General features: G+C 37.6%; 2 protein-coding genes across 8 annotated transcripts; one reads left to right on the top strand and one right to left on the bottom strand.

Annotated features, from left to right (window-relative positions):
- Positions 1-985: 985 nt before the first annotated feature.
- mthfs (5,10-methenyltetrahydrofolate synthetase (5-formyltetrahydrofolate cyclo-ligase)) lies at positions 986-5,385 on the bottom strand. Of its 2 annotated transcripts, XM_056745560.1 has the most exons (4): positions 5,222-5,385; positions 4,970-5,104; positions 4,290-4,557; positions 986-2,002 (listed from the first exon to the last, which is right to left on the bottom strand). In XM_056745560.1, the coding sequence occupies exons 2-4, from the start codon at positions 5,078-5,080 to the stop codon at positions 1,779-1,781; spliced, it is 603 nt and encodes a 200-aa protein (XP_056601538.1). In that variant the 5' UTR covers positions 5,081-5,104; positions 5,222-5,385; the 3' UTR covers positions 986-1,778. The 2 variants fall into 2 exon arrangements, with proteins under 2 accessions (XP_056601538.1, XP_056601451.1); XM_056745473.1 differs by lacking the exon at positions 5,222-5,385 and having other exon boundaries at positions 4,970-5,215.
- An 835-nt stretch (positions 5,386-6,220) lies between these two features.
- zfand6 (zinc finger, AN1-type domain 6) lies at positions 6,221-12,152 on the top strand. 6 transcript variants are annotated; one of them, XM_056769653.1, is made up of 8 exons: positions 6,864-7,128; positions 8,232-8,350; positions 8,648-8,806; positions 10,486-10,555; positions 11,001-11,098; positions 11,540-11,641; positions 11,742-11,843; positions 11,952-12,152. In XM_056769653.1, the coding sequence occupies exons 2-8, from the start codon at positions 8,332-8,334 to the stop codon at positions 12,098-12,100; spliced, it is 699 nt and encodes a 232-aa protein (XP_056625631.1). In that variant the 5' UTR covers positions 6,864-7,128; positions 8,232-8,331; the 3' UTR covers positions 12,101-12,152. The 6 variants fall into 6 exon arrangements, with proteins under 6 accessions (XP_056625876.1, XP_056625631.1, XP_056625547.1 ...); XM_056769569.1 differs by having other exon boundaries at positions 6,865-7,128; positions 8,235-8,350; XM_056769738.1 differs by lacking the exon at positions 6,864-7,128 and adding an exon at positions 7,137-7,261.
- The last annotated feature ends 49 nt before the right edge of the window (positions 12,153-12,201 follow it).

The raw sequence follows: 12,201 nt of genomic DNA, 5'->3' as shown, positions 1-12,201 counted from the left end.
AGTTCTCGGGCACTATTGACTTTTATTGAAGGAAATAATCTACTATGGTAGTCAATGGTGCCACATAACTGTTTAGTTTGCCATATTCTTTAAAATATTTATTTTGGGGCTTAAAAGAACAAAGGATTTTGAAAAAATCTTCGAACAACTGGAGGGGGAGTAAATGATGACAGAATTTGGGTGAACAGTCCCTTGAAGTATAACACTGTGTGGGGAAAGGAGGATTTTTGGCGGGCAAATACAGGTGTATATACAAGTAATATATCCGCGATATGACCCACCCTCTTTACATTACTAAGCCAAAACAACTCGATAGTGTTATACAACCGGATATTAGTCTGCCGACCCTGGCATCACAAAAGCTCTTGTGCAACTAGCCCATTTAATCCTTAACAATATCACACTTAAAAAAAAATATATACAAGACGAACATCCATTCAGTCCATGCCGTCACGAGGGCCTTCACGAGGGCCTTCACTTCTCTGTCAGCTGAGCGGATGATCATTTCTTTCCTCAGGTCTTTTGAGACATTTACATTTATGCGTTTGGCAGACCCTTTTATCCAAAGCGACTTACATTGTATTGTACTATACATTTGTTTCTGACTATGTGCAATCCCCTGTGATCGAACCCATGACCTTGATGTTGCAACTGCCATGCTCTAACCACTGAGCCATAGCAAACCGCCTCAAAGTCATAACCGCTCCTCTGTTTCATGCATGAAACCCACCCAACACTCAGCTCTTCATGTGAATGACGTAGAACAAATGTAGAGAATGAAGTAGTTCACTCACCCCGAGTTCCAATTCGCCTTCTTATACTAGCCCTAATAGAAGGTAGTATTTTTGTGTTGGAATAGTAGGTACTTTTGAGTTTATGGCAAAATAGATTGCAAAAACTGGGACACTAACAGGATGCAGATGTGGCCGTTGTTGACTAGATAGCATTGTAGCCAATAACTGTCCCACAAATCAAAAAACAGCTCTTCTTTCCGTTAAGGTATTTATTAATTCATTATTTATGTAATTCTTACTGCATACTTACATTTGTTAATTTAGTGGCGCATCAGTTATATACTATATTAATGTAGTGGAGTGTCACTAAACTATCAGCTATTTTGAAAACGTCTTCATGCAGATTTAAAGAGCCTCCCATTGGCCCAACGACAGTACCCAATGGCGTGGCAGAAGGCAAAATCTTCATTTACATTAATTGCAGGAAAATTTCTTGTCATCTTGACATCTGTCACATTAAGCTTACTCTCTGTTCTCTCACGTTCTGAATTGCACTTATTCTTTGTCAGAAATCGAGGTATATTTTGTTTCATGCCATTTTATCCAAAGTGACTTACAGACAGGGGACATCACAAATCACTAGAATCTGACTGCAAAGCACCTGTAACTTAATTTCCAGCAAGAACAAAAAACAAGCATGATATTATCTTGAAGTCTGAGAACATTATGAAGGCAAAGTGAGGTGAAGTAGTATGACTGCTTGCTCCTTCACGGAGAGATCCCGTATAAGACTATTTTATTTTACAGCAAAAAAAATTTAAGGATTGCGAAACAGGAACTTAAGAACATGCAAGGGGGAACATTTGAATGCCAGGGCAGGCATAGTGACACTTAATCAATCTTATTTAAATACTTTCTTCCAGGTCTTTCATTTTTACAGCATCGATTGCAAGTGAAGATTGAAGAAAATCGCTTGGTTACAAATGTAGAAACACGGATCGATGTCCGAGGAAGCATTTTCATCCACATTTAATTTGATCAAGTTCATTGCTCTTCATAGAGGACTTCATCGATAATAAAATCACGATCGTCCACCGGGATCTCAGTACAGAGCTGCTCTTTAAAAGCCAAGGCGATGGTGTACGGCTTTTCAGGCTGGTGCTTTCTGCAGCGCTCCAGATACGTGTCATAAAAACCCTTCCCTCGTCCGAGCCTGTTCCCGTTCTTATCAAACCCCAGCCCAGGCATGAGGATAAGATCAAGTCCTCCTGTAACCACATTAAAACACCTTATTAAACAGAGCTGCAGATAAAAGGATTTTACTTTTAAAGCACAAAGAATACATACAGTAGAGTATAAATACAAAAAACACAGCCATATCTGTTTTACATATTAAATTGCAGGTCGGTTTATGTGCTTATCATTCTGTGTAGTTAATAAATATTGTGGTGTCCTTCTGAAAACTCATATCTCCAAAGTTTTGCAATGCGATGAATCATTTTTATTACTCAGTTTTTAGCCTTTATGTTTTTTTTTCATTTTCTGAAAAACAGCAAGATTTCAGAAGAACAGCAATGATATGTTGTCTGTCTATTTGTATGAAAATGTTTCATGCAGGATTAAATGATTGAAATATTGCTTGCAACAGAAACAGGTCTACCCTATTGAGTCTTGCACCTCTAAGAAAGAGATCTATCTGCCCCTAGAGGCTACATTTGGTATTACACACACAAATAAATACAATCACAATTGTGTCTGGCATGTCTGCTTTTTCCTCAACCGTTCCAATAGGCATACACAGAATTGAATGGTTTACAAGTAATATATAGGACAGGATTTCAATCTATCATTATTTTTCATTCAAACCACCAAGAAAGGTATTAGCTGACCTTCTCTTATTTCTAAATATGAACAGCATAAAGTTATAGTTTGTGTAAACATTTACATTACATTTTTACATTTTAGGCATTTGGCAGACGCTTTTATCCAAAGCGACTTACAGTGCACTTATTACAGGGACAATCCCCCTGGAGCAAATCTCTCCTAAACCAATAACCAATATTATGTGTTCTGAGCGTGTCACACCAATTAAAAAATGTGTTAACCAAATTTGAATGATAAAAACCACACCAAGTAAAGTAATTAATTATGAAAATCTCGAAAAAACGCTGGGGGCGTATTCGCGGTCGGTGCTGAAGCCACGCCCACTCGCGTCTCTCAACCCATCCCCTATATGAAGAGTTTTTACGGGACTGTGTGTCTGTCTGTAGTTTCCTGAAAACTACTAATAAGAGATGAGAAAGTTTCCAGTTCTATTATTTAAATCGTTTAACTGTGGAAATAACCAAATAAAATTAAAAAGCATTAAGCATGGGACAGACAGTAAATACGAACAAATTTCAAACGACCACACAGGTATTCTCACTTCAGCCTTGTTAATGTTCTCCTCCTGAGATGAAATTTCTCTCACATTTTCTTTGCAAATCAAACCATAGTTAATGTGACAAAAATGATTTGAAATTAAAATTTGTCAATAATAAATTAGGACACTCAGGTCTGTTTTCTGACTTCATTCTTTTTTTATATGTTTATTGCTTTTTTAAAACACACATAACTTCATAAATTATTACAAACAATATTTCCATTATACTTTAAGGTTGCAAAACTCTTTTAGAAAGATCAATGTGAGCAAATTCTACAGCATGTAGCAAATACCTATAATTACAGATTACAATCAATTGAAGGGTAAAGTGATTATAAAAAATCTGAGATGGTATGAGAGCAAAAAGAGCCACTACACAACAAATGTAAACAAAAAGAAGGTCACATATATGTGCAACTGTGGAATAAGAACGCCATCTAGTGGTAATAAACAAACTTTCCAAGTCACATCACCTCCTGATAAACTGTGCATGTCTTATTTATAAAAGTATATAACAAGTGTATAATCTAGCCTCTGTCCGGTGTGTGTTTCCTACTCTAACCTCAGTGGACAAACACAAAGTACTTCAGCATAAACATGTCAAAGTTGTTTATGCAAAGGCGAGAATATGTGTTTTCTGTGTCTTTGGTTTGTTATAAGTTGCATGTATTAGACACGTAAAACTGCTAAATTTAAATTGTCGGAACAAATGATACATTCTATCTGAAAGCGAATTCTCACCCAGACCTGCATGAAACGCCTTGTGATGCCACACCCCCACAAATCTACATCAGTTCATAGTTTGATTTGACTAAGATCGCCCAAATGTATACGCATGTAAGGTGTGTGTACATGTCAGTACAATTGCTTTAGAACCTGATGTTCCAAATATTCAAATAATCCGACACACTGGTTAACTGGCCAATCATATAGCACCTCGCTTTTCAGAGCGATGTGCTTTGTACAAAATCAGTGCGTTTCAGAGAGGCGGAGCAAAGAGGAGATACAAACATGCACAATATGTGGCAAAATACAACGTTTTTTAACCTTAAATCGTTTAAACACCATAATATTTCTTTTAGCCGTGTCATATGACCACTTTAAAGTATAATTAGTAACATAATGTACCGCACCTGTAGCCAAGGCCTCCTCTCTGCTGTGTGCGTCTTCATCTCCCGGCTGTCGGATGTTCCAGGATGTGAGGGACAGGTTCTGGATGTCCTCGGGGTCTTTCAGTCGAAGCATGTCCATATGACTGCTGTTGCTGAAGTATCTGGGGATGAAGCACACTTTACCTCTCTTGAAGATATCCTGAAGGAGGTCCTCTGTCCGTACCTCATCGTGCATGCTCAGGAAGACAGCCACACGCTGGCTAGAAAGGTATTTCGGATGTTTGAACAACTGGAAAAGAAATGTTTAAAGTCTTAATTGTTTTTTACTGCAAGACACCATTATGGCCAAGTCACCAGGATGACATGTTCATAAACAAAAGATCTATAAACCATTTTTGGCAATTGCATTTTACCAACAAGAAATTCCTATGACACGTACTTTATATGTACAGTACATTAAAATAAAAAAGTGAAATATTAAAGTTTATCAACTTAAAATTATTATTATAAATAAGAAAAAATTACATTTAGTGCATTAATATAATAAATAAAACATTATTTACTAACTAAATAACCGTTTTTAATATGCTTCTTATTTTATCTGACCCTTTAGTCCCACAATTAGGACATCTTACCGCTGCACCATATTTCCAGTCCAATGAAAGTTTGAGTTATTTAGTTGTCATGTAAAGCACATTTACCTTTTGTGAGACCACTCTTGACTGTCGAAGTTTCTCTTGATCGCTCATCGCAGCCACTCGTTTCTTCATTTCTTTTCTCAACGCTTGTTTTGCTGCACGCAGGGCTGCCATATCGAAACACCGTAAAATGGAGGCCTGACAACATTAAAAACACGTTAAACAAGAGTGCATTGCTGCAGCTCAGTTAATTATTCACTCGTGAACTTTTTACTGTTGCGACAACATAACGTTCAGTTTGTGCGCAAACCGCACATGTGTTCAATCGATGACCGCAGGATCGATTAGCTTTTCTGCTTTGAGTGGATGGTGTAGTTCAAGTCCCTGTAGGGAAAGTCGTCGCATTCGGCGGATATATTTGCGGCGCCTCCGGGCAGTTATTTCAGTCATTGGAGACCGAGTCACGTATACTTGAATGAGGGAAGACATAGATCTCTAAACGTTTTTTATTATTAATTCCATATTCATTACATCAAACAAATATAAATGTCAAACATTTTTCAGAGGAAATTGGCATAATCTGTAACATACATTTTGTGTCTGAAAAAATAAGAAACATATCCGTTCGCTCCAGCCACTGCGCTGAGTACAGCGGAGCCCCTGATTGCTGATTGGCTTTTCATACTGGAAGGCGGGACTTCCGTCGTCAGGAGCAGCCGTAGTGAGCATTGCACTTTCACCGGAACTACAGCGTCTCATTCATATATGTAGTCTTTAGTAATAGGACAGCCGCTACACTTTTGGGAAAAATAAACATTCATGGGCTGTTTGAAATTATTTAAATTTTGTTGTTCAGCTCAGTAAATAATTTATATAATGTTAATTCCGAAAAATGTAAGTAACAAGTTAAGTTAACCAGTCGCGTGTGTTTTCTGTCTACAGGTCAGTTTGCCTTTTGACCCTGGTTCAGAGAATTGTATTGCACTTTTATTGAATTTAACACAAAGCACAGTGATATAAGTCTCACAAGAAAGCATAGCATAACAGAATCCCATAAACAAACTTCCATTTACAATTTAAATAACCATTTCCTTCAGATATAGAAAGTAAAAAGAAAAACAAGAGAGTGGTATAAGGTACAAAGTTAAAGTCTTTCCAAAATAATATTGCTATAGAAAGCAGTGGAAGTTATGTTTTTAAATAATATAATAAAATGATTAAGTGATACATATGATATAATTTTACATTATTGAATAACGTCAACTAGCCGTGTGTGACGTCACGCGCGAGGTTAAAGTGGGGGTTGGAGAGTGTCAAAAGTAACAAACAGTCTGTTTCTGGTTGGGGGAAGGGAGGGCAGCCGAAGCCGAAACACTTCGCAGATATTTAACAACAGCGCTAGCGCTTAACGGAATAAACCTTTATTTAACCGGAGAGACGCCGGTTCTGTGAACGGTCAGTGTGTTCCGGAGGTGAGTTTATAGCGTCGGATCACTTGAATCAGTGACTCTGGTTCGACGTTTGGGCTTTTGTGTTTGCCAAGTTGTCAAGAGCAAGACTTCATAGTACATTTAAGATTAATAAAGCTCTGTGGTTTCTTACAAGTAACGTTAACGAGGTAATGTCGCGTTAAAGCAGACAGCTGGAGATTGATGATTAGTTAATAACCACTAAGTTATGTGGGCCATTTAACTTTTACTAAGTCGGATTTCAGTTCACAAAACAGGAAGGAAAACCGTCTGGCAGTTGTGTAAACTATAGATATAAGATAAGCTGCTTGTACCCTTATGAACGTCAAATATATGGTTTATTTTAGTTTTTACTGTAGTTTTACATAATAATGACTTATCATGGTTTCTTTATGGTTAAGGTTATTGTATTAAAACCTATGTTAATTAATCGTTTCTGTATTAATATGTGCAAAAAATAAGATTTTATTATACATTATCAGCTTGAATGAATAATTAAAAAAACAATCGATCACATGCTACATTCAAGTTATTTAAGGCGTGACGTTAAATCAATGAATATTATTGGTTTCTTTACATTTTTACGCTTTCCGCGGGGCGTGGTTTGGAGGACGTGGCCAATAGCGTTTCAGTGGGCGTTTACTAAGAGCGTCCTGTTATTACTCGACGTATTTTAACAATGTCGAGCTTTTTTTAAACTGCATGCAACGTCGCAAAGAAGATCAAAATTGAGACCCACAAAGCATTGTTCAGGTAAGGACGGAGCAATGCGACCCGATGTAGTGACGTAGACATCGCGATAAAAATCTGCTGCTAGCGGGCGATAGTATTTCATTGTTGTTGATATAATCAGCAATGAACAAAGGGAATGGTGTAAATAGTGCAGGTAACTATGGAAACCACGATCCACTTTACTTTCATCCTATTGCAACAAGTCCAAGTTTTAGGTGGTGTGTAATGTGAGCTTGTGAACGTTGTGCTAAAAGACAGTTGTTGTACCGTCACGTGTTCTCTTTGGTTGGACTGTATGTACAAGTTTACAGAAACCATCAGAATATTTGTCTTAATAATAGAAATGCTTATTTTGAAACGAAATGCAGTTGTAAACTGGTTATTTATTAATGATATTAGGCTATTACGTGTATAATTCATTGAAACAGCGAAACCTAAAATATTGTTAATTAAGTGTATTGAAGGAATCAGACTCACTTTAGTTCATTTTTTCAGATACAACGCATCAAGCAATAACTGCTCATGTGTGATGTGTCAGTGCCAAAATATACTGACCACATTGTCAGTGGATAATAAAAAGCAGAAAATGTGCAAGTACACTATATATTGGCGTAAAGAGAGGTTTTTATTCAGTCTTTTGGTTAATATCACATAAGAACAGCATTGTCATGGATCAACCTGCATTGATCATTGCTTCTTACACTTTTGTTGTGAAAATAAAGAAACGATAAATATCAAATGTGTTTAATATTCATATGCAGTGGTCTGGATGTTTGTCCCCTTCATGGGTTGATGGTACCCCACCCACCAGGGTTATTTGGTAGTTACAAAAGTCCTATATATTTGATTTAACATGTGGACTAAGCCCAACAAATTCATCTACAACTCCGACCTTGGTGGTTTGAGTAGACCCAACACAAAGCGCTTTGGACCCGTTTACACCCGTTTGTAACGGTGACACTTATGATCAGAAGAACGATCATGTCAAATATAGCTGAAAACATACTGTCATACTGTCTTTGAGAAATAGTGTGCTTCTTGTAACACCTCTAAGCAAATCATTTTCCAGCATAGTCTGCATTTGTACTACCCTATTTATTTATGTATTTATTTTATCCCGTAAGCAGAACGAGGTGACTTTTCTTCATGGTAGTCTGTGAGGCGCACGTGTAGTCAAAGAGGAAGATCTTTACAGACAGACAGGTGCACAGAGACAGTTAGATCATGACCGAGGAAGATAAGATAAGTGTCTTACTCGCTCCTTCATACAACAAGCAATGCAAACATCTGCACAAAGAGTAGGTCAATCGTGTACTCGGCCTTCAGAACTCGGTCACCAAACTCTGTTCAGGTCAAACAACGGGGACCTTGATATTAAAATTACTCTCATTTTTAGCCATATCGTTTAACTAGTTCATTCCAAACTGAACATTTTGTCATTTGGTGTTTTCGGAAGTTTTCTAAACGTTTACTTGAGAAATGTCTTTATTGGGAAAGCTATTTTGTCATTGGTCGTAATTGTGTTGTTCTTGTCTCCACAAGAGGGATATGGCTCAGGAGACCAACCAGACCCAAGGGCCTTTACTCTGTGCCAATGGCTGTGGGTTTTATGGGAACCCGCGGAATAACGGCATGTGCTCGGTGTGCTACAAGGACACCTTACAACGACAGAACAACAGCGGACGATCAAGCGAGCCAGGTGAGATAGACGCATCCATTCACAACAGTCCTGTCTCAGCATTTTTATAGGCAGGAATGTTGGTTAGGTTGGTCATAACCAGGGGTGGACGGTATGACCAAAATGTGTTTGATGGTACAAGTCATTTTATTTTATTGTAACAATATAGCATGATATAGTGCAAGGGTGCTGCATGTCAGCTAGCCACGCCCACTCATCTACATACCACAATATACACAGAACAGACGAATCTAATGCAGATAATGATCAGATATATAAATTTAACTTTTTTGCCTATGTGACTAAAATCTCATTTGTCCAAAATCCACACTGTCCACATGAAAAGTTTTGAATGGCCGTAGTTATTTTGGCCGCATGTTAAAATATTTTCTTCTGTCCCAATTTAATATGCAGAGACAACTAGAAGTAAGCTCATGGTAAGTTTAAAGTTATTCACTGAAAAGTTTAAACACTGTGTCTCTATAAAGACATTATATTGTTGAAGAATCTTAACCAGCCAGACACAGCAACACACTGGCTTATGTTACGGAAAATTATGATTTCGAACAAATTGTTATTATGTGAATCATACAAAACCTTCATCGGGGCGAAAGTAAATTCAAATTATAATGTGGTTACAAAATTGCGATGAGATTTTGACACTTGTTACACAAAAAATACACACTTTGGGCCTCATTCATAAAACATTCGTAAATATATGAGTGTTTTGCACGTAAAACAGACCTTTCCGAAAACTCTCCTCCGGATTCACAAAAACCTTATAAACGTCAGATTTGATATTAAAATGTCTGTATGTTAAGAAATTCATATAATGAATCATTCGTTAATAGGGCGCGCATGCACGTTGATTCATAATTGGCATAATCCCCGCCTATGAATTACAGCTACTCAAATTACGTATCTATGAATCCTGTGGAATCTTCTGGACTCCATTCTCAGGTCTGACACGTTATAATGCTTAAAACCGACTAATAGCTGTACGCCTCGCCTAATAATAAATTATTAAATCAACGTGTGTCCACCAAAGTGTTTTTAGCCCGCTAAAACAATGTCTTGTTGTCTTCTGAAAGTGGCCTGCTGGTGGCGCTGCATTTTTCTGGAGACGCGTTAGTTGCTGTGATTTGGAATATCTGTTGTTACAGTATCCTATTATGAAGGGTGTTGCGGAATACCAGCAATATGAATTTATACATTGTTGTGTCGTAAAAGTGTGATGGTTTGTCAATTTAGTGTAATTGGACAGCTGTGGTTAAAGGGACAGTGACGTGCTCTTTATTTTAGTAAAATATAAAAGAAAGACGGGGCAAAGAACTCGTGAAATAACATTATGATACAAAGTGAATCGAAACACAGTGCCATCAGTTTGTCTAAAAGAATACAGAATGTTTGAATATTTTATGCACCATTTACACGTTTTTATGGAGCAGGTGTACATTTCTTTCATACCAACTAACATTCTGAAAATACTAAAATTTTCATGAATCCGAAAATTTACACCATGACGACTTTACAAACGATTTACACACAAATTCGTTCTGCTCGTGTTTCATGAATGAGCTTTACATTTCGTGCAGTCATTTTCTTTTCAACACAAGAAAAATCCCACAGCCGTAGAATTAGAAACCTAATGAATTGATGGAAGTGTTGATGTTTTGTGTCCTTTTCTTTCGTTTCTACAGTGTCATCCAGTATAAGCAGTATAGGAGAGTCAGTGTCTGTACAGTTAAAATCACAACATGAACAAAACAGGTACATCTTTTACCTTACTGCCCATTGATTCCTCATATAGTAACAGATCTTGGTTACATTATATCAAATGTAAAATAATTTTTTGGGGGATAAATGTACCTATGCTTTGAATGTGATTCATCCAATCAGAATTTAGAATCAAAGTCATTTATTTTATTAACAAGTTAACTGTTTGAGGTATCTAGTTTTTAATGTATTCAAATGAGGAAAGTGCCGACCATTTAATTCAATGGATTATCAGAAAATATGCATTGCCACAAGGATCATTTTCCCCTAAATTTAAATGTATGTGACAAAAAACATTATTTACAGCCGTTACATTTTACACAGTCTCTACAGAATAATTCAAAGAATAGTCTCTGATATATTGTATAAAGCTATTTATATATTCATAAACAATAGTTGATGTCTTGGTTTTTTAACTACCGTGTATATCTTCTCTTAGTGTCCGCTCTAATTTTTCATCGCCCGCGGCAGCTGCACGTACAGATGGTGCTACAGCGGTCACTCTGGCGGTTTTGGAAACACAGGAGGGACTACAAGGTGCGTTTTGGTTTTATTCTGACCCGTGTATGACGTCATCCACTTCTCAGACTCTCTACATCCAGCAGATCCATGACACAGAAAGAGACAAAGGCAGCTGACAAACGCCATAGAAACAGCCAGACGACGGCTTTCACATCAGCTAGCGGGACTTAAACTCTTGTTCCAAATCCGTGTGATTGTTTGTCTTGACAGCAGGCCAGGACGTGCTCAAAGTTCACTCGGTGCATTGCGTGTTGAGTGATTAATGATAAAAGGTCAAATAAAAGAAGTTAGTTAAGCCGTATTTTAGTTTCATAACGTGACATGTTCGTGTTTGATAAAACTGGGATAAGAAGTCAAAACAAGACGAGGCTTAATTTTTTAGAGTATATTTATTTTGGACTGTTTAACAGTTTTAATCTAAGAGAAATCTTACTATGCATTTGTCTGGATGTGTAGAGGAGGCGAGAAGCATTCAGGAGACCTCAAACAAGCTGCTTACAGCGGAGGAGAGCACATCGAGAGGAAAGAGGAAGTTAGATGAAACTACACAGCCGTCTGGTGAGCACTGACGTTTCGGGTTCAATCCAGACGTCAACAAAGCACTTTTGAGATTGAAATGTTTCCAGCATTTCTTTGTGTTTGATGTCGGTGTCAACAGCCTCAGAATCGGACGTCTCGGAGCAAACCTCAGATGTACCGGAGCAGTCCAAACCCAAGAAGAACCGCTGCTTCAACTGCCGCAAGAAAGTGGGACTCACTGGTACGGAACTAAATATATTTCACATTCTTGTCTTGGAGCCTATGTTGACCCTAAATTGTGTTTATACTACAGATTGTGTCAAAATAAATCTGTTCTTGTTTCTGTCAGGCTTCAGTTGCCGCTGCGGTCACTTATTTTGCAGCGTTCACAGATACTCGGACATTCACAGCTGTAGCTTCGACTACAAGGCAGACGCTGCTGAGAAAATAAGAAAAGAAAATCCTGTGATCGTGGGGGAGAAAATCAAAAAGATTTAAGCTACTTAGGAAAAATAAGTTGTGCATGCCACAATGAAAAGCCTTTGCAAGATTTGTTTGTCCGTGTGTCATTTTACCTCTCAGATGTCTTTACTTACAAA

Source organism: Triplophysa dalaica, chromosome 1 (genome assembly GCF_015846415.1).
Source record: "Triplophysa dalaica isolate WHDGS20190420 chromosome 1, ASM1584641v1, whole genome shotgun sequence".
Classification (NCBI taxonomy): Eukaryota; Metazoa; Chordata; class Actinopteri; order Cypriniformes; family Nemacheilidae; genus Triplophysa; species Triplophysa dalaica.
The sequence above is the reverse complement of the archived record's forward strand: the minus strand, read 5'-3'. Positions and strand labels throughout refer to the sequence as shown.

Bases quoted from the DNA above. Each gene is read 5' to 3' on its own strand.
- mthfs (XM_056745560.1), bottom strand. From the start codon at position 5,080: ATGGCAGCCCTGCGTGCAGCAAAACAAGCGTTGAGAAAAGAAATGAAG. The intron at 4,558-4,969 runs GTAAATGTGCTT...TTTCTTTTCCAG, and splicing joins CAAGAGTGGTCTCACAAAAG to TTGTTCAAACATCCGAAATA. The intron at 2,003-4,289 runs GTGCGGTACATT...ATGTGGTTACAG, and splicing joins AGAGGAGGCCTTGGCTACAG to GAGGACTTGATCTTATCCTC.
- zfand6 (XM_056769653.1), top strand. The intron at 10,556-11,000 runs GTACATCTTTTA...ATCTTCTCTTAG, and splicing joins TCACAACATGAACAAAACAG to TGTCCGCTCTAATTTTTCAT. The intron at 11,099-11,539 runs GTGCGTTTTGGT...CTGGATGTGTAG, and splicing joins AACACAGGAGGGACTACAAG to AGGAGGCGAGAAGCATTCAG.